The sequence below is a fragment of the Notamacropus eugenii genome, chromosome 3 (genome assembly GCF_028372415.1).
Source record: "Notamacropus eugenii isolate mMacEug1 chromosome 3, mMacEug1.pri_v2, whole genome shotgun sequence".
Classification (NCBI taxonomy): Eukaryota; Metazoa; Chordata; class Mammalia; order Diprotodontia; family Macropodidae; genus Notamacropus; species Notamacropus eugenii.
The window spans coordinates 195,364,616-195,389,914 of NC_092874.1; the positions used below are offsets into that span (position 1 = coordinate 195,364,616).

Consider the following 25,299-nt stretch of genomic DNA (forward strand, 5'->3'; position numbering starts at 1 on the left):
TGACATCCAGGAAGGGTGACAAAGATAGAAACCCAGACCAAGAAAGAGAAAGAGACTTAAACCGGAAACAACAGGGAGACCTGGTTAAAAACAGCGATGGCTGGACTCAACTAGTAGCCTTTAATGGTCATTGTCAGCTTCTCAGATACCTCTAGTGGAGTTCCCAGAGATCTACACTTGCCCTGTACTTCTTAATATTTCTATCAATAAATCCACCCACTTTGCAAATGACAAAAATTGGGGAGTGATAGTTAACGGTTGTGCTGACAGGCTGGAACATTGAGCTAAAAATTGCTTTTAAGAGGCAATCAGGGTTAAGTGACTTGCCCAGGATCACACTGCTAATAAGTGTCTGAGGCTGGATTTGAACTCAGATCCTCCTGACTCTCTGGCCAATGTTCTGTGTCACCAAGCTTCCCCCAGTTAAATCTAATAATAAGATGATGGATTTAATGAGATATATGTAAAGGCTTAATCAACAAAAATTTACTAAGTGCCAACTGTGTGTCTAGAACTGTGTCTTTAACCTCTGGGAATACAAAGACCAAAAAAAAAAACCCAACAAACCCAAACCTGAAACAGTTCTTTGCCCTCAGTAAGCTTATATTTTAAAAGAGAAGTCAAACCAGATATTAGGTAATGTTAGAGAGGAAGGCAATGGGAATGAGGGCAGAGAGAGCAGGAAAGGTCTCAGGCAGAAGGTGACTCTTGACACAGGCTTAAAGGAAGTTAGGGTTTCCAGGACATGAAAATGAGAAGGAAGAACATCCCAGACATGAGGGACAGAGATAGCAGATGGAGCCTTGCATGAGAGCAGCAATCAGGAGGCTATTACGTCTGGATAGAAGAGAGAGTAGGGTGTAAAATGATTGGAAAGTTAGGAAGGGACCACGTTGTAAATGACTTAAAAGGCCAAAGTTAATATTTGATGCTGAAGGTAGTAAGAAGCCTCTTCAGTATATTGAGTGAGGGGGTGACATGGTCAGATCTGCACTTTAGGCAAACCACTTTGGTAGCTAAGTGATAGATTATCATGGGGAACAGACTTGACACAGAGAGAACTAGCAGAGGGCTACTGCCATAATCCAGGTATGAAGTAATTAGAGTCATAGCTGTATGAGTGAAGAGGTGTTAGATTTAAGAAAAGTTGTGCAGGTAGTGGCAACAAGATGTGGCAATTGATTTGATAGGTGGAATGAGGGAGACAGAGGGGTTGAAGTCAGCACTCAGGATGGAATCCTGGGTGACTAGGAGGATTTCAGTGTCCTCAGGAGAAATAGGGGAATTTGGAAGAGGAATAGGTTTCGTGGGAAAGATAATGAGGTCTCTTTTATCTGCTCTGAGTTTGAGATGCCTATGGGACCTTGAGTTTGAAATGCTTAAGGGGCAGTTAGGGATATGGACTGGAGCACAGGAAAGAGGCTGGGACCCGATAGATAGATCTGGGAATTACTTGCTTAGAGATTATAATTTTAGAAGCCAATGCAGCAAGTATGTAGAGAGAAATGATAATATGAGGGAGCTAGGACAGAATTTGAGGAAACAACCACAGAATGGAGTGATGATCCAGCAAAGGAGACTGAGAAGGAACAGACAGACAAGCTGGAAGAGATTCAGAAGAGAGGAGTCACTAGAGAGAAAAGAGAATCCAGGAGGAAAAAGTGGTCAAAATATAACACAGAGATCAAGAAGGGTTAGGATTGAGACAAAAGCTCTAAAGTTAGGAATTAAGATATTTGTGTTCCAAAAGTCAGCTTTTCAATACAAGATGAGAAAGAGATAACTCTGAAAAAGAAAATAGCTGGAGTTTTTAGTAGGATGAAAAACTCAAATATGAGTCAGTGATTTCCTAAAAACTCCAGGCTCAAATACAAAATCCTCTCTTTGGTTTTCAAAGCCCCTCAAAAACTCTCCCCTTCCTACTTTTCTATCCTTTTCATACTTTACACCCCTCAACATATCCACAGATCCAGTGATACTGGTCTGTTTACTATTCTTCAAATGCTACACTCCATCTCCTGACTTCATTCTTGTTTTTTTAGTGGCAGTCTCCCATGCCTGGAATGCTTTCCTTCTTTGTCTCTGCCTCCGGGCTTCCTTTAAGATCCTATTTCCTTGAGAAGTCTTTTACACCTACCCTGACCCCCAACACACACTCCTAGTGCCTTTCCTCTGAAATTCCCTTCAGGCTCCCCTGTATATATCTAATATGTGCGTAATTGTTTGTATGTTGTCTCCCTAATTAGACTGTACTCTTTGAAGACTGAGGCTGTTTTTGCCTTTTTTTGTATTCCTAGCACTTTGCTGACATATAGTAGATGCTTGACGAATGCTTATTGACATCTTGTTGGCTTATGGGCAGTGTGATATAGCAGTCAAAAACTAATATAATCTTGGGCTGTATTTAAAAAGGCTAGGAGCAAGGAAATAATAGTCCTCCTGTACTCTATTTTTGTAAGACCACATCTGAAGTACTCACTTCTGGGTGTTACAGTTTAAGAACATCGATACTGGAAGGAGGCAACCACAATGGTGAAAGACTTTGAGATCAAGTTATGTGAAGATTAGTTGAAAGAATTAAAGATGGTAATTTGGAGAAAAGAAGATCCTGGGGTGACATATGAACTATCTTCCAGTCTTTGAAGCGTAGTTATTTGAAAAGGAATTCTGAAGTAGTCAAATCAATCAACAAGCATTTATGAAGTTCCTACTGTATACCAGGCATTGAATTAGGCACTGGAGATACAAATACAAAAGTGAGACAGTACCTGATCTCAAAGAGCTTTCAGTCTTCTAGGGGGATACACTATGTCCACAGATAAGTAAATATAAAATGTGTATATATGTATATAGACATATATATATAATACACACAATATATGTATATATGCATATATGTAAGCAAATACAGATATGATTGGGATGGGGTACTAATAACCAGGGAATCAGGAGAGTCCTCTTAAGGGAAATGACACTTGGGCTAAACTTTGAAGGGATCTAGGGTAAGGAGAGTGAGAATTCCAGGCATGGAGGACAACCTATGCAAAGGTATGGAGGTGGGAGATGGGAGTTGTCCAGGGAATAGCAAACAGGTCAGTTTGTCTAATATATAGAGTGTATTGGGGCAGTAAGATGTAATCAAACTGAACAGATAAGCTAGAGCTAGACTGTGAAAGGCTTTAAAAGACCAAACAGAAGAGGTTGCATAGCATTCCTAAGGTCCATGGGGAGTTACTGAAGCTTCTTTCAGCTGAGGGGAGAGCAGGGGAAGATGGAAGTTGCTGTGAGGTGAAAGGCATTTGTTTGGGAGTTAGGGGATGAGGGAGAAGGTACACTCTCCCCAGGTGGAGAACACAAAGGTGGGTGGTGATTGTGACCCTATCAGGGCATTATGGGTCAGATCTATGCTTTAGCAGTATTAGTTTGGCAGTGAAGTGGAGGATGGATTGAAAAGGGAGAGAATGGGTGCAGGGAGGTGATGAGGGTCTGAACTAGAATGGTTGTAGTTGGAAACTGTATATAGAGGGTAAGTGAGAGTTAATAGTCAAGGTTGGCTCCTAGGTTGTGAACCTGGATGACTGGAAGAACAGAAGTTCTTCTACAAAAATAGGGAAATTAGGAGGAAAGATGAGTTCTGGTTTGGACATGTTGAGTTTAAAATGCTTATGGCATGTACAAGTATAGATATCAAGCAACCAGTTGTAGATATGAAGCAAGCTTGTTTATCCTTCATGCTCGAAGAGAAAGATGATGCCCATGCCTTGCAAGTGAATTAGATTTAAGTGAGGTAGGGCTGTGCAAGGTCACCAGCCTCACTTCCTCCTCCAGAGCCATCTGGGTTCAGTGGCCAGATATAGATCAGGATGACTAGAGATGGCTCCCATGAAACAAGCTGAGGAGAGAGATGAGTACTGGAGAACTCCGCTTGGGAATCACTTGCATAGATATATTCTTTTTGATCTTGGAAGAGCCAGAACCAGAAGAAATATAGAGACACTGATGTCAGGATAAGCCTCCTAATAATTAGGGTCCATTCCAGCAGTAAAATGGACCAAGATGGGAAGGGAATAGCTCCTCCTTGCTTTCAAGTAGTAGTTGGATGTAATCATTCGTCACATGTTATAGAGGGGATTCCTTTCGGGTTATGCGTTGGACTAGATGGCCATTGGGATCCCTTCCAACTCTCCCCAAGTGGTCTTTTGGGACATTAAAGCTAGAGATGAGAGTGAGATAAGGAGACTGTGTGTCCTTCTAGGGTGTCTAGAACTGAACACAATAACCAGGTATGTTCCAGTCAGTGTAGAGTGCAGGGGTCTCTAAACTCATTTGTCCTGCATGACATCTTTCTGCTAATGTAGCCTCAGGTCACTCAGCTTTGATCTTTACTTGAGAGGGACAGTGTGGAGTAGTGAAGAGACCAGGCATGTTGATTCCTCCATAATTTGTGTGACCTTGGAAGGGAAGAAGGAAGGAAGGGAGGAAAAAAGCATTGAAAATATTTCTTTTCTTTTTGTTTAAATGAGCTTTTATTGATGATTTCTGCTTCTCATATCACCATAGTATCCCATATATCCCTCCCAGAGAGTCATGCCATATGACTCATAGTATTTTTTCAGAAAGGAAAAAAAAAGTGAGTACAACTGATAGATACACTGACAAAGTACAAAAACATGTAACACCTGGGAAGCTCCCACCTCCCTGAAGGGGAAGATTGGGGATGTCTTTCCATATCTCTTCATGTGAGTCTTGTGTGACCCTTTTTCTCCTTTTCTGTGTGATCTTCGTAATTTTGTGACATTTTCGTTTTTGATTTTTTTGGTGTCTTATACTTTCCATTTACTTTGTTGTCTTTACTACATGTATTCGGAAACAAGTATTTATTAAGCAACTACCTTATATACCAGGATCTATGTTAAGCACTTAACAGAAAAACAAATATCAGCTCATTTAATTCTTTCAGCATCCCAGGGGAATAGTTGCTGTTATTATCAAAATTTTACAGTTTAGGAAACTGAGGCAAACAGAGGTTAAGTGACTTGCCCAAGGCCACATAGCTAGCAATTGTCTGAGGTCAGAGCTGAACTTAGGTCACTATCTAACTGCCTCTGAAAAAGCCACTTTAATGCTCCCTGGGCCTCAGTTTCCCCATTTGTCACAGGAGGATGACAATACTAGGACTGCATGTCTCACAAAGCAAATAAAATGATGGTTATGAGAGTTTGTGTTGACTTTGAAATATAAATGAATAATAAATAAAATAATAAGCAAAAATTCATTAACAAAATAAATAAATAAAAATTTAAAATGAATATAAATGGAAATATAAATGGGATATTTCTGTCATGTACCCAACCACAGTACCTAGTCCTAGTTTATAACTGAGTCTTCATTTATTTGCTAAACAAGAGTGTTGTTGTTCGGTTGAATTCGACTCTTTATGACCCAATTTGAAATTTTCTTGGCAGAGATACTGGAGTGGTTTGCCAGTTACTTCTTCAGCTCATTTTACAGAAGAGGAAACTGAGACAAACAGAAAGAAGTGACTTGCCCAGGGTCACACAGCTAGGAAGTGTCTGAGGCCAGATTTGAATTCAGGAAGATGAGTCTTCCTGACTCCAAACCTAGTGCTCTATCCACTGTGCCCCCTAGCTTCCCTTAAACAAGAGTGGGCCTGTGCATAGCAGGCTAGTATAGTAACGGATCAGTGATGGTAACATCTGACACTGATATACCACTCAAGCTGAAAATAGTTTTCATATTTGATTTAATTTGGTTTTCACAACAACTCTATGAGGTAAGTATTATTGTATCTATTTTATAAATGAAGTAACTAAACCTCAGAGAGGTTAAGTGATTTGCCTAGGGTCACACAGTAAGTATCTGAGGTGGAATTCAAACTCAGGTCTTCTAGACTACAAGTTCAGCATTATCCACTATACCATGTTTTCTCTTTTTAAAAATTCCCATACTTGCCCATCCCAGATACATGCTATTCCACCAACATTACAATTCTTCCTTTGGGTTAAGGTAATAATCTCAGTAAAAATTCAATTACCTCATGAAGGGTGGAAAATTTTGCCATTTTCAATCATTAATACATTAGTGTTAAGGAATTTGTTGATGAATTAGTTTTTCTGACAGGGGTGGTGTAAGGAGTGGTCATAGACCCAGGCAGTTTTCAGAATGGGGAAACCATAAAATTAGCACTGCTAAGTTGGTGGGAAGGCCCTGAAGACCTTATAGTCTTCTTCCTTGGAATCTTTCCTTGATGGTTGTGGTTGCAAGGAATTCTTCTCTATCCTGTCTTCAACTCATAAGTTCTCTTGTCCACCTTTCCCCTCATGTTCCTTGACATTAAGATAGACTTTAACTACAACCTCAATTCCCTCCCACTGGTTACATTGTTCACCCCTCGCTTTAGAGCTTTTCTCCTCTTTCCCTAAGTAACTCTCGTCTGTAGATAAATAGCATGTCACTATATGAGTTATCCAACAAGGAATTAGAATAACTAAGTTGTTCATCAAGGGGCAGTCTACTTCTGCCCAGTGCCTTCCTCAGTTTCTCTTGGGCTTGTGGTGGTATCCTTTCTAAAAGACTATAGAATCCTTATTGTCCAACTGAAGTCACTCAGTCTTCAGACGCCTAGACTTCTACTTCCATTGCCACCCGTGTAGTTGTTTGGTTCAGCATTATCTGACCGAGCTTGGAACATATTTAAGGAATAAAATAGAATTTATTCAAAATGCTAAAATATATATAGTCTATAGTGAGCTAATGAACTCCCACCCATTTGGGATCCACTATCTTAATTCATGACCACTACCCATATCCATACATTAAAAGACAACATACTGTGATCAAAGATATTAATAGCCAGTAACTGGTTTATTATACATAGTGTAACCCAGTTCTGGGTTCTGCCCACAGAAGTTTAACCATAGAGTAGTGGGGAGATAGAGACTTGATATTCTAGATAGGATGGTCTTATCCAGTGTCCTAAGTTCTGTGGTCAGCCCCTGACCCTAACCTTGAGATCAGGAAGGCTGATTAGAATAAGAAAGAGAAGCTAATGCAAATGGGGTAAGTAGGACCACCACATGCAAGTGGATATGAGAGAAAGTCATGGAGAAACAGCAAAGGTTGGGTCAGATCGAGATGGTGTGGACACCATTCCTTACCTGGGGCAGAGAGAACTATCTAAGTGTGAACTGCACCCAAAGCAAAACCTGAATTGTTGATGGAATGTGTCCAGAGAGATGGTGGCACACTTCCTTCCCTCCCCTCCCTTTACTCACACCCTCTACTTCCTTTCCCTGGGTTGAGAGTTGAATGTGTTATGGGTTATCCATTCACTTTAGACTTCTTACGTCCCTTTGATCTAAACGTGCGCATGCATTTCTGAGCCTTTAAATGTGACAAAACTGCTGATCAGTATCAACCCAAACTATTGTATCAATATTTAAGACTCATACATACAGAAGAAGAAGATAGTCTTACTTGTTTTAGAGACAAGATTTTGGTTCAGGAGTAATGAAACTGAACTTGGGCGCTTAGAACAGCATATTCAACAAAGACAAGCATATTAGGTAGTTCTAATGAGTGACATGAAAGAGAGGTACTCCAGTTTCCATCCCTACCAAAATACTTCTGGTAGATGTAAGCCTTATAGATTCAGGATCAAGTGAGTTAAGGTGGTAACCACCTTTGTTTCCTTGTGATGTGCCAGGCCTAGAGGCCTGTGTGGGCTACCCGAGTCTTCTTACCTCACCTCCGAGGTCTTCGGTTGGCCAAAACCAGATGCTCATATGAGAGAAAGGACGTTCCAGAGTCGAACAAGGGTTGAGCTTTATTTCAGGGTCTAGTTACAAGTGCAGGGAGGTCTTCCTTAGGAGGAAGAGGGGGAGATTTCCTAAGGAGGCTAGGATCTTAAGGGATTGGAAGTAGAAGTACAAGCGGGGAGAGAGGGGGAGGGGAGAGAGGAAAGAAGAGAAGCGGAGCCTACTGTCCTCTTGGCTCCTCACGTGCTAAGAGAGCTTTCAGGCTTCCTCAATCCTACTTAACCTTCAGCCTCATAGTTTGCATCTGAATACCGTGCTGTTAGGTAACTAGGTGTGCCCAGATCTGGGACAATCTCGAGGGCGGGGAGATCTCTCTCCCATCACGTTTCTCGTGGGAAGAGGCGGAATTACTCGAGATAGCTCGGTTCACCTCGATCCCCTGCCGTTTCCTGGGGGCGTCTCGTGAGAGCTCTAAGATTTAGAAGCTCCCACCTTTACCCGCCTGAGACTGTCCACACGGAATTGAGCTTCCAATCCCAACAGTGATGGAAAAGAGAGCAATCAAAATTTTATTTTATTTATTTATTTTTTTGCAATCAAAATTTTAAAGGAAAACCACACCCCGGAAGAGTAAAGTACTAGGGAAGTTCCACTCATTCCCAGGAAGTAGGAAATGACATCAACTGATAGTTTTCCTAGCTCTGGGTAATAACTCATTCTGCTTTGCTCTCCAGTCTCACTTGGTTATACTAGTATAATGTGAAAGCAAATCCACCAAAAACTTCTGTATGGAGATGTCTCCCTACAATCATCTCCTAAAACTCTTTCCACATGACCTCCCAGGTCTTTGAGTGTGTCTGGATGAACACATGCCATTCATGAATATACTCACAGCTTATGGAAAGAAGTAAGAGAAGGGAGGAGAGGACAATTTAGTTGTTGTCCTCTGTTCTTGAAGAGGACCAAAATGACATCACTATCATAAAGTCAAGTTTCAATATGTCCAACTGTGGCTGATCAGACCAAGACGAGCTTGGAATGTCCTACCACAGATTGCACACAGATCGTCCCTGTGAACACTGGGCATGGATACTCTAAATTTGCACATCCTACGTTTCCTTTGAGTTGTTTCAATTCTGCTTTGCCCATATTCAAACTATGCTTCAGAGAGCGCAACTCCTATGAGCTGGCCACATTGTTTGGCTGGCCATGTTGTTTGAACACAAAACATATGCTTGCCCAAAAGTCTATTTTATGGAACACTCGCATGGGGTGGGCGATCACAAGGTGGTCAGAAGAGTCAATAAAAGGACACTATTAAGGTCTCTCTCAAGAGCTTTGGAACTGATTGTGTGACATGGGAGACACTGGTACAGGACTGCTTGCTCATCATCTGAGATCAGAGAAGGCGCTGTGCTCTATGAGCAAAACAGAATTGAGAATATAAATACTCCTTACTTCAAGGTTTGGAATTACAAATAAGGGAAAGCAGGGAATATGGTAATGGAAATTAGTCTCCCTTGCCCTCTTTCATTCCAACAGGATTCATAATATCTGCCAGTTTTAATAATTTAGGATTATATTTCCTGATGGCTCCTTTATCCCTGCTCTGAGATCAGACTCTCACCCACAGCTAGGCTTGGTAGTCCATATCTATAATCCCTGCTACTGGAGAAGCTGAGACTGGTGGATTGCTTGGGCTCAGGAATTCCAAGTTGTAGTAGGGCTAAAGCCAAGAGAGCATTGTTACTAAATCTGGCACAAATACAGTGAGTTCCCAGGTTACAGGGATTCACACAGGCTACTTAATGAGAAGCGAAACTTCCCAGGTCAGAAATGGAGCAGATCAAAGCTTCTGTGCTGATCTGTACTGAGATTGGGTTTATGAGTGAGAGACCTCATCTCAAAAAAAAAAAATCTCATCCATAATGCTGGTCTTACTGACTAGTCATTCATGCCTAATGTCCTCTCTTCCTTGTGGAAGCTTGGGAGTCCAAATCCAAAGTCAACTGAAGAAAGAAAAGAAGACATCTCTGGATGTCACTGTATAGTTCTTGTTCACCGCCATTTATTATATTGTTTTCTGTCCCAGTGGGCAGTCCCACTCTCTGCAGTCCTTTCTCTGAGGGGGTAGAGGGGAGTAAAAAGGGGAAGAAGAAGAGAGAGGAGGGGAAAAAGAAGAGAGAGAGACAGAGAGAGAGCAGGAAGGGAGAGAGAAAGGAGGGGGAGAAAGACAATATTGGGGTAATCTTACTTTGGGTGGGATATTTAATAAATTCTGTTCTGTCATACTCTATGGAAACTTCCTGGGGCTCTGGGTCCCCACAAAGAAGAAAAGTCCATATGGAAGTGTTGAGGTTAGATACTGACACGCTGGGTCCTGCTCAAATAAATTTGACCCAAGCCTTCTTTAAATCAAAGAAAAACAAAGTTCATTAAAGATTCACCATATTGGGTTGATTCTAAAAGAAGCTTCGCTGTTTGTGCCATGGGCCAGATACAATCTGAGTTAGATGGAGTCTGAGCTACAATGAACACCTTCATGGAGGTGAGATGGAACTTATATAGAAAAGACTGTGAGAGGGATCTGGGGGTGGTCTAGTAGTCTGGGGTGATGGAAGGAGAGGTTTAGGGAGGGTCTAGAGAAGTCCAAGGAGGATCTTAATGGGACTGGGGTGACTGATCAAGGATTGGAAGGAGCTGGAGATAATCTGGAAGATATCAGACAAAGGAGGGCCAGTCTAGGTTAAGAGTAACAGATCTGCATATGAAAAGCCAGATTAAGTGGGAAGATTCTTAGAGGAGGTTCCCAGAGTCAGGATCCCATCAGATGGAGTAATTGTGCACTATTTACTAACCTCCCAGTCTTCCTTTAAGTCCCAATTAAAATCCCTTATTTTCACTGTCCTCCAACTCCTCCAAATTCTAGTGCCTTCCTATTCATTACTTCCTATTTATCCTATGCTTTGCATACATTCACATACACATTATCTCTCCTATTAAATTGCAGACTCCTTGTGGGCAAGGTGGTCTTTTACTCTTTTTGTATCCCCACTTTTTAGCAGGGTCTGGCACTTGAAAAATGTTTATTAATTGATTGATTGATATCTTTCCAGCTTCCTTCTTCATTTGCCTTCTTTTCCTCCCCCTTCCCCTAGTGACCAATGCAAGAAGGAACCAGCTTGGTTTTTGTTTTTAGCTCAGAACTGTGACTGAAGGTGTGCATGTATTGTGTTCATCCTTCATTACTGAAGAAGACCATGCCAAGAAATGATGACATGACTTGCACTTGACTTTGTTTTGAGGGAGGGAGGGCTGTGCAGGTCACCAGCCTCACTTTTCCTCCAGAGCCATCTGAATCCAGTGACCAGATATTCATCAAGATGGCTGGAGATGACCCAGGATGAGACAGTTGGGGTTAAGTGACTTGCCCAAGGTCACACAGCTAGTGAGTGTCAAGTGTCTGAGGTAAGATTTGAACTCAGGTCCTCCGGACTCCTGCACTAGTGTTTTATCCACTGCACCACCTAGCTGCCCTATGTATTTGGGGAATGTATTTGGGGAATGTGAGGAAGAAAGACTCATGGAGGTGGACACATTCAGAGAGCCTGAGGAGGAAACACACACACCTGTCTACCTACATGTGAGCATGGAGCCTCTGGGCAGGCCATGAAACCTGATAATGTTTAATATAAAATTTTGGAATAATCTCTTTGTTCTCTCTGAAGTAAATTCAGAGAGTGCCTCTTCCTATGTCAGCAAAAGCCAGCCAAGGCCGACTCTACACTCCTTAAAGAGACCTTTAACCTAAGACACTATATCTTGAATAATGAGACTTTCCTTTGATGAATAATGAGACTTTCCTTTGATGAATCTTATTATCTATAGACACATACTATGTTATGAATAATGGGACTTTCCTTTGATCTATAGACATATGCTATGTTATGGCATATTAATGATAAAGAAAATATAGACATCTTAGATCATAATTTCTATTGAACATTGTTTACCCTTTCCTATGTCAATTATCTGTTTAAGGGAGGAAGCCTGCCACTTACTAGTGGTGGGGTTTCTTTCCTTATCACCGAGACATATGCTTACCCAGCTTGGAATCTCAAGGCCTGACTAACATTGCTTTGTTAATTGTCCTGTCTTACTGAATTTATGATCTGCTTAATTAGGAGAGTTTCTTTCTCATGGCAAAATGTACTTAAGACAGATGATTTCTGTACTAGATAGTCAGAGTCACCTCTGACTCCATAGCGCTATGTAACTGTTTTCTTTATAGGGAATTGATCAATTAATTAATTAAATCATAAAATGTATGCATTTAGCCATGTTGCCTTTTCTCTAACCAAGTTTTCAGGTCAACAAACTTCATCGAGAATATCACTAATAGAGGGCAGGGAATGTTATCATCTGGGTCCCAAGCGTCTAGCCTAATGCTGAGCATCTGCACAAGGCCAGATGGTGGCCAGCAGCATTGACCTCATCCAGTCCACTTATTCATTCAATAAACTTGAAGGAATACTATGAATAAACTAGTCAACAAACAGGTGTCAGGTGCTTATTATGTGCCAAAAATACAAAGGGGCTTGTATGCTAATAGAGGAGACAACACATAAACAATTAGGTACTTACAAGATCTATACAGGAGAAATATAATTTCAGAGGGAAGGTACTAGCAGCAGTGAAAGGGGGCAGGGAGGATGGGTGTCGAGGAGGGGAGAGAGGAAGACTGGGAAAGACCTCTTGAAGAAGGTGGGTTTTGAGTTGAATGTTGAAGCCAAAAGAAGAAACAAGGAAGGAGAGCATTCCAGGAGAGGGGGACTGCCCCTGATAATATTGGCATCAGGAGACAGAGTGGCCTGTGTGAAGAGTGGTAAGTCCATCATCACTAGAACATGGAAGGCGACAAAGTCTAAGAAGACTTAAAAGTAGGAAGGAGACAGATTGTGAAGGACTTTAAAATTTTATATTTGATTTTATGTATATATATATATGTATATATATATATATATATATATATATATATATATATATATATATATATATACATACACACATTGATAATGTTTAATATCATTTTTGGACTTTGATAAGGGCCAGAGCCTGAATTAATCAATCAGAAGAGCCTGGACCTAACGGTCTCTTTGTTCTCGGAAGTAAACTGAGAGAATACCTCTTTTTATGTCAACAAGGCCAGATGGGACTGACTTAGCATTCCTTATGAGACTCTGAACCTGAGACACTATTTGAATAATGGGTCTTTTTTTTTTTATTATCTTGTGGACATGTACTATGTTATGACATGTTAATCATAGAGAAAACACAGATGTTCTGAGTTGTAATTTCAATCAACACTTTGTCAACTCTCTTATCTTATTGCATTTAGAACCTATCCAATTAAGAAATTTCTTTCTCGTGGTATGGTTAATCACTCATGGAAACCATAAATCTGAAGGACACAAGACAAACCTTGGATTGTCCTAAAACAGTTTTAAGCCTGGTCATTCTTGACTAATGTCAGTCAGAAGTTTTTCTGGGTCCATGATCATGTAATCGCTAGCTTTAAGGGAATAAACAATATGCATTTAGCCTGTTTGCCTTTTTAAACCAAACTTTCAGGTCGACAATATACACACATATATATGTATGATTTTTTATTTCATCTTGAAGGGAATAGGGAACCACTGAAATTTGATGAGTTGGGAGTGGCATGGGTTGACATGACCTATGTTTTAGGAAGATCATTTTAGTGATTGATAGATGGGAGTGGGTAGAGACTTTCTCCAGGGAGACTGACCAGAAGTCTAATGTAATAGTCCAGGTATGAGATAGGGAGGACCTGTACCCAGGTGGCAGGTGAGTGGAGTGAAGAAGCCATATAGGAGAGAAGTTTTGAAGGTCAAAACGACAACAAGTTTGGGAAAAGAATTGAGATGACTAAAATCCAATCCCTGCCTTCAAGGAGCAAACAATCTAGAAAGGGAGTAATAGTGTGGATAGAGAATTCACATATACCTATTGTAGAAAGCAGATCTCATATTAGGGGTACAAACACATCATCTGAGGTTCACACAAGGTCCCTACCCATTTGGTTGCAAGTAGGGAACCAGGGAAGGCTTCAATACTACCTCCCGGGTAGTATTGGGGTTTTGAAGGATGACTAGGATTTTCAAGGTAGAGACAAGGAGATAGGGCATTTATTACAAGATATAAATAAAGCAGAGAAGGCAAGAAATATAAGGATGAGTTCTGTACATGGTGAACTTAGTTTAACTGACAGAGTATATGAAATAAAATAGTGCGAAATAAAGCTGAAAAGATAGCTTGAATTCAAAGCATAGAGAGTCTTGAATGTCAGGCTGGAAATTATAACTTTATTTGATAGAAAGTAATGAGCTATTTAATAGATTTTTGAAAAGACAACATTTGTAGTACAGATTAGAGGAGGGGGAGATTGGAGGCAGGGAGACTGGTTAGGAATCTCTTTCAATAGTCTGGGTCAGACTAAAGTTGTGCAATTAACAGAAATGGGGAAGAGAAAGGGCGGGTTGGTCACAAGCATTTATTAAATGTGTCAACCATTTACCAAAGGTTTCATCCAAAGAAACAAGCAGAATCAGTTTCCCCCTTAACAGAAGTTTTGTCCAAAGAACAAACAGGATATGGTTCACCTCACCAAAGGTTTGAACAAGGAACAAACAGAATCAGGCGGTACATGTGCTATAATGTGCTTTTTTATTCTCATTAAGTCAGAGAATCATGCATGATAGAGTTAGAAAATAAACCTGAACTCAGAGGTGAACAAGCTGAAGGAGACCCTTTATACACTTAAGCAATCCCAACTCCGGATGCTTGTGTCAACCAAAATTACAGTCTCCATATGTGTTAACCATAACATGAGAAAGGATTTTTTTTTTTATTTTGTAATGTTTAACAGTCACTGCCATACAATTGTGATTTTATCCCCCCCACCTACCCCCCACTCCCCCCCTCCCTCCCCACGACTGCATACAATTCTGTATAGATTCTACATATACTTTCCTATTGAGTATATTTTCACTATAGTCATGCTATGTAGTCAGACTAAGATAAATGAAAGAAATCGTATAACAAATCAGAACATGATACACAAACACATACACATACACAAACATGATCTGCTACAATATGTAAGTGACTTCCATATTTCTCTCTCTGAGTGTGGCAGGCATTTTGCCTTGAGATCCTCCATTGGGATTTTTTTTTTTTTGGTAAGAAGTTCTTGTGTTATTACAAAAATCTAAGTCTACCAGAAAAAACTCTCACACACTGTGGTTGTTGCTGTGCATAAAGTTCTCCTGGTTCTGCTCCTTTCACTCAGCATCAGGTCATATAAGTCCTTCCAGGCCTCTCTGAAGTCTTCTTGTTCATCATTTCTTATGGCACAATAGTACTCCATTACATTCATATACCATAATTTATTCAGCCATTCCCCAATTGATGGACATCCCCTTGACTTCCAGTTTTTGGCAACTACATAGAGTGCTGCTATAAATATTTTTGTACATGTGGGACCCTTTCCCATTTTTACGATCTCTTGGGGATATAGTCCCAGTAGCGATATTGCTGGGTCAAAGGGTATGCACATTTTTGTAGCCCTTTGGGCATAGTTCCAAATTGCTCTCCAGAATGGTTGGATGAGCTCGCAGCTCCACCAACAATGAATTAGTGTTCCAACTTTGCCACATCCTCTCCAGCATTTATCATTTTCTTGTTCTGTCATGTTTGCCAATCTTATAGGTGTGATGTGGTACCTCAGAGTTGTTTTGATTTGCATCTCTCTAACCAATAGTGATTTAGAGCATTTTTTCATATGATTATAGATAGCTTTAATTTCTTCCTCTGAAAATTGCCTGTTCATATCCTTTGACCAGGAATTTCTTAATAGGATAGATTGTAAATACAATGAGATAACAGAATGTCAAGGCGTCACTTGAAATTGTAGATCCAGGATGTCTGCATTTTTATCATTAACATGACAATGCAACATAAGAAAAGCCCTATTCAAGTAGCGTCTGGTTCAGTGAGCCTTGTCCTTGATAGTCATAAACAGAATGCTCCTGGTCAGCTTTATCTGGCCTTGTACTTGCTGACACAGGAAGTGGCATTTTGGGTTCACTCAGAGAGCAAAGCAAAGCATGTCGTTTATGTCAGAGCACACAAGGCATCATGGTAGGTTAAGCTCAGTGAGTCAAAAATATCTTTCTCCTGATTGTCCAGTCCTGGTTTTAGGCCTTTCTCAGATGATAGGGGCTCAGAATGGTTCACAAATACTTCCTGTATGCCAAACACTGAACTAGGCATTTAGGATACAAAGAAAGACAGCAAACACAAGTCTAAATTCACAAGTCTAATGGTTGGGGGGGAGGGGAGTTGAGGTAGGAGGTGATAAATTCTGTTTTGGATATGTTGAATTCAAGGTGCTGGAGGTATATCCGGGTCACAGAAAGCAGTTGGAAGTTCAGGGATGTGGACTTGGACATTATCTACCTGGAGGAAATAATTGAGTTTTCAGACTCTCCTGGGGGGTCCTCCGGTCAGGAAAAGTCAGGAAGAAGTAGAGGGGAGAGAGATAAGAGCGGTGGGTGGTGTGAGCTAGAGGTCATCATGAAAAGGGCAGTGGAGGCAGGAACAGAAACACAGCTCTTCCACTGATCAGGCTGGGCCAAATATATCTTTAGTCCTGGTCCTGGGGGCAAGGGCAGGTAATAAAAGAAGTCTAGCCTCTAGACCTTTTAAAATCTTTGGGAAATGAGCTAGTGGAAGGCAAACGGGAGGTGGGGAGGAGAATGAAAGAAAGGGGAGGGAGAAAGGGAAACTAGGAAGGGAAAGGGTTAAAGGAGTGGAGTGGGGGTGGGGAGAGCCAGCCTATGGCAGCAGGACACACCTGTGTGGCAACCCTTTGCGGGCGTGGCCCAGGTGAGCTAGGCGGCAGAGGGCGGAGGCAAGGTAGAGGCCCTGATGTTAGGCCTATGGACACAGGGGCTTCGATCCTCCTCTACCATCCCATCCTGACCCCTGAAGTGAGAGCAATCAGAGATCCGGAGGCAGGTAGGTGAAGGAGGAGCAGAGCAGAGGCTGTTAGGCCTGACTGGCCGAAGAGGAAAGGCAGGCTGATAGAGATCCGAAATGGTGGGTGAGGAGAACGGAACATAATCGTATGAAAATAGGCCTCAGGTCTTGAGGAAGAAGTTGAAAAGAGGGAGAAAGCAGATTGTGGGAGAGGATTGGGGTTTGTGGATGGTGGAAGAGGATGGTAAGTAACTCCTCTGACTCCGATTTGGGCCTTTAGCAGTTCAGCATTTTCCGACATCTTGGAGGGGGCTGTGTGGGGTTGGAAGATCCTACAATCAATTAAATGAGCTCAAGGAGTACCTCCTGGTAACCCAAATAGTGTGTTATGAGGGAAAGCACTTTCTTGGCCTTTCCAGGAGCAGAAGGGCTGCTGGATGCCAGCACAGCTTTAGGTCATGGGTCTGCTTCTATCTTGCTGCCCTGTCTCTTACTCAGGACTGGTGGCCCCACCTTCACAGTAACCGTCCCTCATCTCGGGCAGGCTGGGACTGGTGCCCCGTCTTACCCAGTAGTGTTTGGGTGCTGGTTGGGAGTCTCTAATACTGCCGGGTAACGATGGAGGTCCTTTCCTAATGACGCCTCCAAATACCCATTGCTACAGGCCCTAAGCCTAGGAACAGGATGCCAACACCCTCTTTCCCCCAACCCTAACATGGGCACAGGTTTTTCCTTTTGGTTTCTGATCTGAAGGAAAGTCTGGATGGTTAGAGAGGGGAAGAAGTGGGACAGCAACTCTCCCACTGCCCTTTTGTGATTGGTCAGCTTTCCCTCTGAGGTCAATGATTGGTAAATCTGAGACTCTACAACCCATGACTGACCAGGAACTCTCTAGGCTTGGTGTTTGTAATCTGCTTTAGTTCTTCTTCCTAGACAATCTCAACTAACCGCTGAGACTAGAGATTCCTGTTGTGATGGGTCAGCTCTGGCCCTGGATGTGCCCAGCTGGCCAGCTCTGGGGCCATCTTCCGGTGCAGTGTTGGATCGTGTAATCCGGAAGCTTCTAACACTGTCTGGTAAAGATGCCCTCCGGGTTGGTTCTCCCTTCGATGACTCTTGACCTTGGTGATCTTCAGGCAGGTCTGGGATGCACTGAGGTCCCTATCTATGATCTCTGACCTTCCATCCTTTAGTAGATTATTAGGAGATAAATAGGGGTTGGGGTACTGCTCCAGACCTCAGTTGTGGGGCTGCTTGGACCATCCTTGAAAAAAGAGACAAGATGGCTGCCCAGAGTGTGGGACAGGACTTCATCTCCATCTTCAGTTGGAATTCATGCAGCCCTCCCCTGTATCAATGTCCTCTTTCATCAAAGGATCCCCCCCTGCTCATGGTAAAGAATTAAATGGAAAAAACAAGGCAAAAGAGGATACATGGGGTATGGGCAGCAAATGTCAACAGTATTTAGAAATTAACTTTGCTAATTTTAGTTTCTCTAGATTATCTAGCTTCATTCCTGCAAGCATTTTCTCTCAAGAAATACAGGTGCCTGGTCCTTGAAGTGGAGGACATTCAACCAGATTCACTGGACATCAACATTGGGGTGTAGGGGAGGGAGGACATTTCCCAGGTCACAAGAATCTTAATCGACGGGGACCAAGTCAGGTCAGCTAAATGAATTGAGATACTGGTATACAAGCAGCATAAGGCTGTTGCCCAAGAGTTATTACACTCCCTGGAGGATTGGATTGTAAGTAGATCAGGCCAATGAATATCAATGCTGTACTAAGGGTAAACAATAATTGAGGGCAGATCTATGCTCAAATGGCATTTGGGAACAGATGATATGACCTTTCTCACTATGAAGTCTTGTATTCAGAGGGAAAAAACTCCAAACTGAGTGACCAAGCAAAGCTATTCCCTCAAGCTTTTAAGCACAACAAAGTACTTGGTAATAAATGCTTGGGTCTGAAGGTTCTTTCACTCACTTTTAAGGAAAGTAAGCACACCAAGCACATGGCACAGTGGAACCCCAAGCTCAGGCAGATGACCCGGTCTTAAGTTTTAATGCCCCATTTTAATTTTGTATCAACTTTATCCCTCTCAAATATCAAGTAGTTATTGAGCATCTACTCAATGTGCTAGGTACTGAGCCCATTTCTTTAGCTGCAAAATGGGGGAGGATACTTCCATGAAATACTCTAAAGCCACACTAAGAATGTTTGCAAATCTTTATGATTCATCCTAAGGTGCTAAGGCAGGTGGAAATTAGATATTGTCTTACTTATTAGGTTGGCTCAGCAGAGCTGATTGTGGACAATCACCCTAGGATAGGTACCATTTTCCATAGTAAAGGTTTTTATTGTTTTTCACATTTCATCTAATCCATATAACTCTAATGAAACCAATAAATTTTATCTCCAAGTCTCATGGATCAGGAAATATAATCAGAGAAATGACAATTCTGTGACCAGTCTTAGATCAACCAATGTGCGTGGCCTTCTCCCCAACGAACTGCATTCAATTTAGATAAAAAGTATGTGTTTGACTCCATTGTCCTAATACCCACAAAGGTAAAATACCTGGCAAATGACACAAGGCAGTCCACCGAGACTGGCTGGGTTGAGCAAAGCTGCAGCTGCTCATGTCTCAAGAAAGGAGTGGAACAGCTGGTGGTGAGAGCTCCAAAACCAGGATCTGGGTTAGGGCTCATCTGTGCACAGGCCTTAACCCCATACTCAGCCCCTTTTCACTCCCAGTGCTGATTTCTGCTGCCCACCTCGTCAGCCCACTGAGCAGGGGCTGAACTCTTTGCACCCCCTGCTGGTGAACCAGAAGCTGTGCATCTGATTAGCCCTGCTCCTGGCATTCAAGGGTGGGAGAAAATCAAGAACATCCTGAATTGCAGTGGAGGATTCCACTTAAGTAGTAAAAATTTATTGAGAATTCCTAGGATAGCTGTTATCTCCTCCTGGCCTTGGAGGGAAACCAGCTAGAGAGGAAATCACTGAAAAATCACACAGTCCTTCTACCCCAGGCCCCCAGCAAAACATGGGGAGGGGGATTAGGGAAAGGAACATCTGTCAGTCTTCATTTATCCATCGAGTGGGAGGGGGTGGTGGGTGGTAGTGAAGGAAAGTCACATGATGGTGGGGTGAGGGAGGTGGACCCATCTGCCGGCTCATCCAAGACTAACTCGGAGGAAAAGGTCAGCTTTCTCTTGAGGTCCGGAGGAGGTCTCTATTTCTTGCCCTTGATGAGGCTGTCACTATAGAGAAAGGACAGTGGTCAGACAGGTATAAGATAAGTAAGACACTCCCGTATCCCCACCTCCAAGAACCTTCACCCACAACACCCATTCCCAGCCACAACTTACCTTCCCCTGTAGTGTCATGTAGAGAAGAGGCAAACATATGAAGGGAAAGACATAATTTAACATCCTTTAGGTCCAAACAGTACAAGTAGCTTTCCCCTAACAAAACTAAGGACAGCTGATAAAACATAGGACTTAACCCTGAAACTAAAACCCCTGAGTTCTAGGACCCAACCTCTCAATTGGCCATCTCTCCTACCATTCCCAAGTCAGTGATCCAAATCTTGCCTGGAGGAAAGATGACCTAATATCACTGTCCCTGCTATCCCCCCACTTCTAAGTACATCATGGTTCTCTCATTCCATCCTAAAACCCCAAGGCTGGTGCTACAAATTTTTCCCACTAAGTGAGGCACCAAGGTTGTAATTTTGCTCAAGGTCACAGAGCTCATTAAGGACTAGAACTGTGGAGACACAACTCTGTTTACACATGCAAGCCATCTCACCTAGTGAAGCTTTCATCCTGCAAGTTCAGTACAAGGTTGTCCGCAGTGAGATAGATTCGGTTCTGAGATGTGGCAATCTGGAGACAAAGAAAAGGCATGAGCCACTTGCCAAGCTCTTGGCCTTCTCTGCCCTCCCTGTCCCTGCTCTCCACACTCACGGTTTTGGAGATGTTCTGTGCAGCTCGGATTTTCCGAAGTTTGATGTAGCCAGGGTTCTTGCTGAGAGCTTCCCCAAGGTAAAAAGGCGGTTAAGGAGCCACAGAAACAGACAGGCCTGACATCACTGTCCTTATCCTGCCTTATTTTCCTCCCTTTCTGGGGCTGTCAGATCTAGGGGTTTGCGCTCAAACGCAGCCAGTGCCTCTGCTTTCACCCTGACCCCACCTGTAGGCCCCTGCTCAGTATAGCTGCCAGGGGCTGAAGGCAGCCACTAGGAACCGAGGAGCCTGAGCAATTCTGTTGATCTGGCTTTACAGCAAGGGTCCAGGCCTCTGGCACCCCTACCAAGATTCCAGACCCCCAGCATCGTAATCCCTCTAGCCATCCCCCCTCCCTCCCGGGGAGCCAGGAGTCAGAAGGCACGGAGGTCGCATTCGCCTTGGAGTCATCACCCAGCCAGTCAGGGAGGAGAATATGACTGTCACTGGTCCTTTAGGGACCAATTTCTAACACATACACCTGTAGGGATATCATTTTGGCAGCCTCAGCTTCACCTTCAGCTTGTACGATCTTTTGTCGCTGCTCCTGTTTTGCCTTTTCCACCAGAAACTGGGCCCTCTGTGCCTCCTGCTGGGCTGTGGTGGTAGGACAGACAAGAGGCATCATTGGCCCTTCTGGCCCAACACTGGGCAGTGTCTCTCAATTCACCCCGCTCTTACCCATGTGACTCACCCACTTGCTTGGCCTCCACTGCAGCTGTATACTCTCTGCTGAAGCTCAGCTCTGTGATGGCCACATCGTCCAGAATGAGGCTAAAGTCCTTGGCCCGTTCTGTCAGCTCCCGTCGGATCAACAAGGACACCTGGGGGCAGGGAGGCCCACAAGTGGTGAAGTAGTGATAACAAAGAGGAGAGGCTATTGCTGTAACAATCTAAAACCTAGATTTCCAGAGAGGGACTGAAAACCCACCAACTACAACTTCCCATGTCTTGCTCAAGGTTCCTGCCTTTAACCTCCCTAGCACCTGCTAAGTCAGAGTAAGCTTGCATGTGGAGCCTGATCTGTGGCTGCGTGAGCTTTCTGTCTTGTGTTGTCTCTGGAGTGTTACTGGCGCTGCCCCCTGCCCCCCCCCCCCCAAGTAGTCACTGTTCTGCTTCTTCCTATTTTCCCAAAGGATTCAGAAGTTTACAAGCTGCCTCTGTATAAAAAAATCAAGAACCTGGCCACAACTCTTCCCTAGCAGATGAGTCTACGTAGGTAGGGGCTTCAAATTCATTAACGCTGATGACTTAGGCAGGTGGAAGTGGAAGAGGTCAGACCTGGGCCCGCTGCGTGATAAGCTGTGAGGCGTTAAACTTGGCCACAACGCTCTTGAGCACCTCATTCACGATAGAGGGCAACACACGCTCCTCATAGTCCAAGCCGAGGCGCTGGTACATGCTGGGTAGCTCCAGGGCATTGGGTCGGGAAAGCACTCGAAGGGAGATGTTCACCATCTGAAGGTCTTGGCAGGGAACAAGAGGAAGCATTGGTCAGGGTTTGGTGATTCCCCTGCCCTCATTCAAACATGCTCTCTTCTATTCTCTTTAGTGCCTCACAATGCTGAGAACATTAAGTATGGAATTCTCTCAGCACCTAGCTTGGGACCAGGCACTTGTGAAATCAAACTTAGTAGCTACTTGATCAAGAGAGAAGACAGAATCTTTTCTTCCCCTAATATACAGGGGAGACCTGAGAGTTGCATTAAGGAATGTGCAGACAAGCTCAGCTCTGGTGGCCAATTACCCAGAGTACTGAGGAGCTTTGCAACTCTTGGTGCAATGAATTCTAAGCCAGGTTTGGAAGAAGGGCAAGGGTACAAGGTGATGGGAAGGGAGAAGGTACTTGCTTATTCATTCCTTTCACATTTACTTAGCACCCGAGGCAAGGTCTTTTACGTACTCTCAATACAGGTCAGGAAATAAGATGTGTACACAAATGAAAGTAATGCATAAAATGTACTTTTACTGTGTAGCAGAGTGAAGGCTCTCACAGGCAGAAGTAGGGGGAAGTCACTCCAAGTCTAAGACTACTTCATACAGGGCTGATGCTGGCTGGAGTAAACTAAACCAAGTTCAAGTCAACAAGCACCTACTATGCAGAGAAAACTGGAGTTTCAAAATCGACAAGAGGAAAGAGTGAGAGGCTGCACGAAGAGTAGACAGACTTGAATCAGAGCACTGGTCCCACATCTCACTTTAGAAACTCACTACATGCATGCACCACTCCAACTGATGGAGCTAGCCTCTGAATGATTAGAAGTCCATGGAAAAGGGAGAGGGGAACTCATTGCTGACTCCCAGTATACGTAAACCTACGGAACTGGGAAATGCCAGAATACATGCATGTGAAAATGGGCTAGGCAGATTTTGTGGTGGCACACTGTGACAGGCTCTAAATGAAACATTATTGTTCAGCAATAAAAGCTCATGTCTTTATTGTGCTTTAAGGTATGCAAAACAACTTAAATGATGAGGAAAGTGAGGTTCAGAGGAGTAATTAACTGGCCCAAAGTCACTCAGTTAAGAGTCTCAGAAAGTATTCCCACCTAAACCTAAGTGCAGTATTGTTCCCACAATGCCATGCTCCTTCCTCAGAACACATCTGCGATCTTTGAAAAAAGGAATGGCATGACTAGATCTCTATCAACGGAAGGTTATTCTAACAGCAGCCCAGAGTGTCCTTCTTTGAAGAGAAAAGTGCAGGCAGAAGGCTTGTTTGAAAGCCATCTGTCCAGGCAGACCTAGAGGACCTCTAGATATGAGATGAGAACAGAAGAGAAGCAAGACATTTCCTGGAATTTAATAATTCACTTGATTTGAAGAGAAGACCTGTAGGTGGTTTGTCCGGAGCTCGGAGAACATGAAGGGAGGCGGAGCAGCATGTGCTACAGCATGGGGCTGCCTGGGAGTCCCTCATTTTCTGTGAAAGAGGGGCGGTGCTAGATAGTTTCTAAGGTACTTGACAGCGCTCCTAGACAGAACGCCAGAGCGGTAAGCCCACCCGCGGGCTGGGGGGAGCACAAAGCTTCCTCTGCCGACAAGGAGGAGCCAACAAAGGTTTCTGAAAAGAGAGGTAACGTTTAAAGTGTCCTCTAAAATGGGGGGGGCATCGGAAACAGGGAAGACTAGTTTATCCTTCATCCTTCTGCCTCTAACCTGTTAGAAACTAACACCCCAGGTGAGAGGTACAAGAACAGAAAGACCCTGAGGCATGTGTTAGGCACCGGCACCAAGCGGGTGGAAGGGCAGGGATGCCAGGGGGAGCTGGGCAGCGAATGGAAGAGCCTGGCAGTAGGGCCCGAGGCCTCCCACCTCCTTCCCCTCCTGCCTCGGGGGCTCAGACTCACCTTTGGAGCCTGTGGGAGAAGAGATCTTGCGGGGCCGGGCACGGATGTCATAGATGATGGGGTACTGGAACCAGGGGATCCTGGGGGGCGGAGGCACGGGAAGAGGCTGGGTCACGGGGGGCTCCCAGAGGGTTCTGAACCCCACTTCTCTTCTCCCCCTCCAGACCAGAAGGGGGGTTAAGGGGCTTAGCTCTACGGAGCCCTTCCACGGGAGTTTCCCCACCCCTCGGGCGCCGGCCGTACCCACGAGATGGTGCGGAAGCCTCGGGGACCCTTTTCGGGGGGTGGGTAGGGGAAGGCAGGGCAGAGGAGCCGCGGGGCACGGGCCCCTCCGCAGGGCACGGTTTACCTGAAGTGCAGTCCTTCTGCCAGGATGGTGTCCTGCTGCACACCCCCGATTCGGTTAAAGAAAATGGCTCTCTGCCCGCCTTCCACTGCAAGGGGAAGGAGACACCAGTGAAGACAAGCGCGGGGCGCCCGGGGACTGGGGGTCCCGGCCAAGCTGTGGGTGCCCGGGGAGGGGGCAGAACGCGATGGGGGGGCGGGCACTCAAGGACAGGTCAGAGTTCTCGGGCGGCGGGGTCAGGGGCCCCAGGGGGCGGGGCGGGGTCCACGTGGGGGCCCTTCCCGCCTCTCTCACCCGTGAACACCGACTCTCGGACTCCGTAGGCCACGGCCCCGGCCCCGAGCAGCAGCTTCAGCGCCGTGCCCATGCCTCGGGGCCCGGCGGGCAGCCGCCCCGCGAAGTCCTTCAAGTTCTGGGCCATGTCTGCTCCCTGGCGCCGAGGCGGGGAACTAGGCCCGGGGCGCCGAGCGCTTCTCCCCTTGCCCTTCCGCAGTCCCCGGCCCTGGCCGGTGCTGGTGCTCCCGGGATCCGCACCTCTCCCACGAGGCTCCGCTACCTACTCGGCTCCTCCCAGGAGAAAGGGCACCGGAAGAGCGCTGCCTCCTAAACTCTCCCCTATATCCGGAGAGGACCCGAACTTCGGGCACCGCCTCCACGTGATCGGAAGTTGCCTCCCCTCTGTCCCGTGGCCCAGTCTTCCGGGGAAGGTGCCTCTGGCACGGCATCGTTCCCTCGATTCATCTGCCC

General features: G+C 44.3%; 1 protein-coding gene and 1 non-coding gene across 2 annotated transcripts; both read right to left on the reverse strand.

Moving 5' to 3' along the window:
* Positions 1-19,756: 19,756 nt before the first annotated feature.
* On the reverse strand, positions 19,757-24,980 carry PHB2 (prohibitin 2). Its single transcript, XM_072653855.1, has 9 exons — positions 24,847-24,980; positions 24,556-24,640; positions 24,207-24,286; positions 22,138-22,322; positions 21,551-21,680; positions 21,350-21,453; positions 20,818-20,895; positions 20,652-20,736; positions 19,757-20,109 (listed from the first exon to the last, which is right to left on the reverse strand). The coding sequence occupies exons 1-8, from the start codon at positions 24,971-24,973 to the stop codon at positions 20,656-20,658; spliced, it is 870 nt and encodes a 289-aa protein (XP_072509956.1). The 5' UTR covers positions 24,974-24,980; the 3' UTR covers positions 19,757-20,109; positions 20,652-20,655.
* On the reverse strand, positions 20,982-21,274 carry LOC140497953 (small nucleolar RNA U89). The gene has a single exon (XR_011964950.1). It is a non-coding gene; the product is annotated as a small nucleolar RNA U89 (small nucleolar RNA).
* Positions 24,981-25,299: the final 319 nt, after the last annotated feature.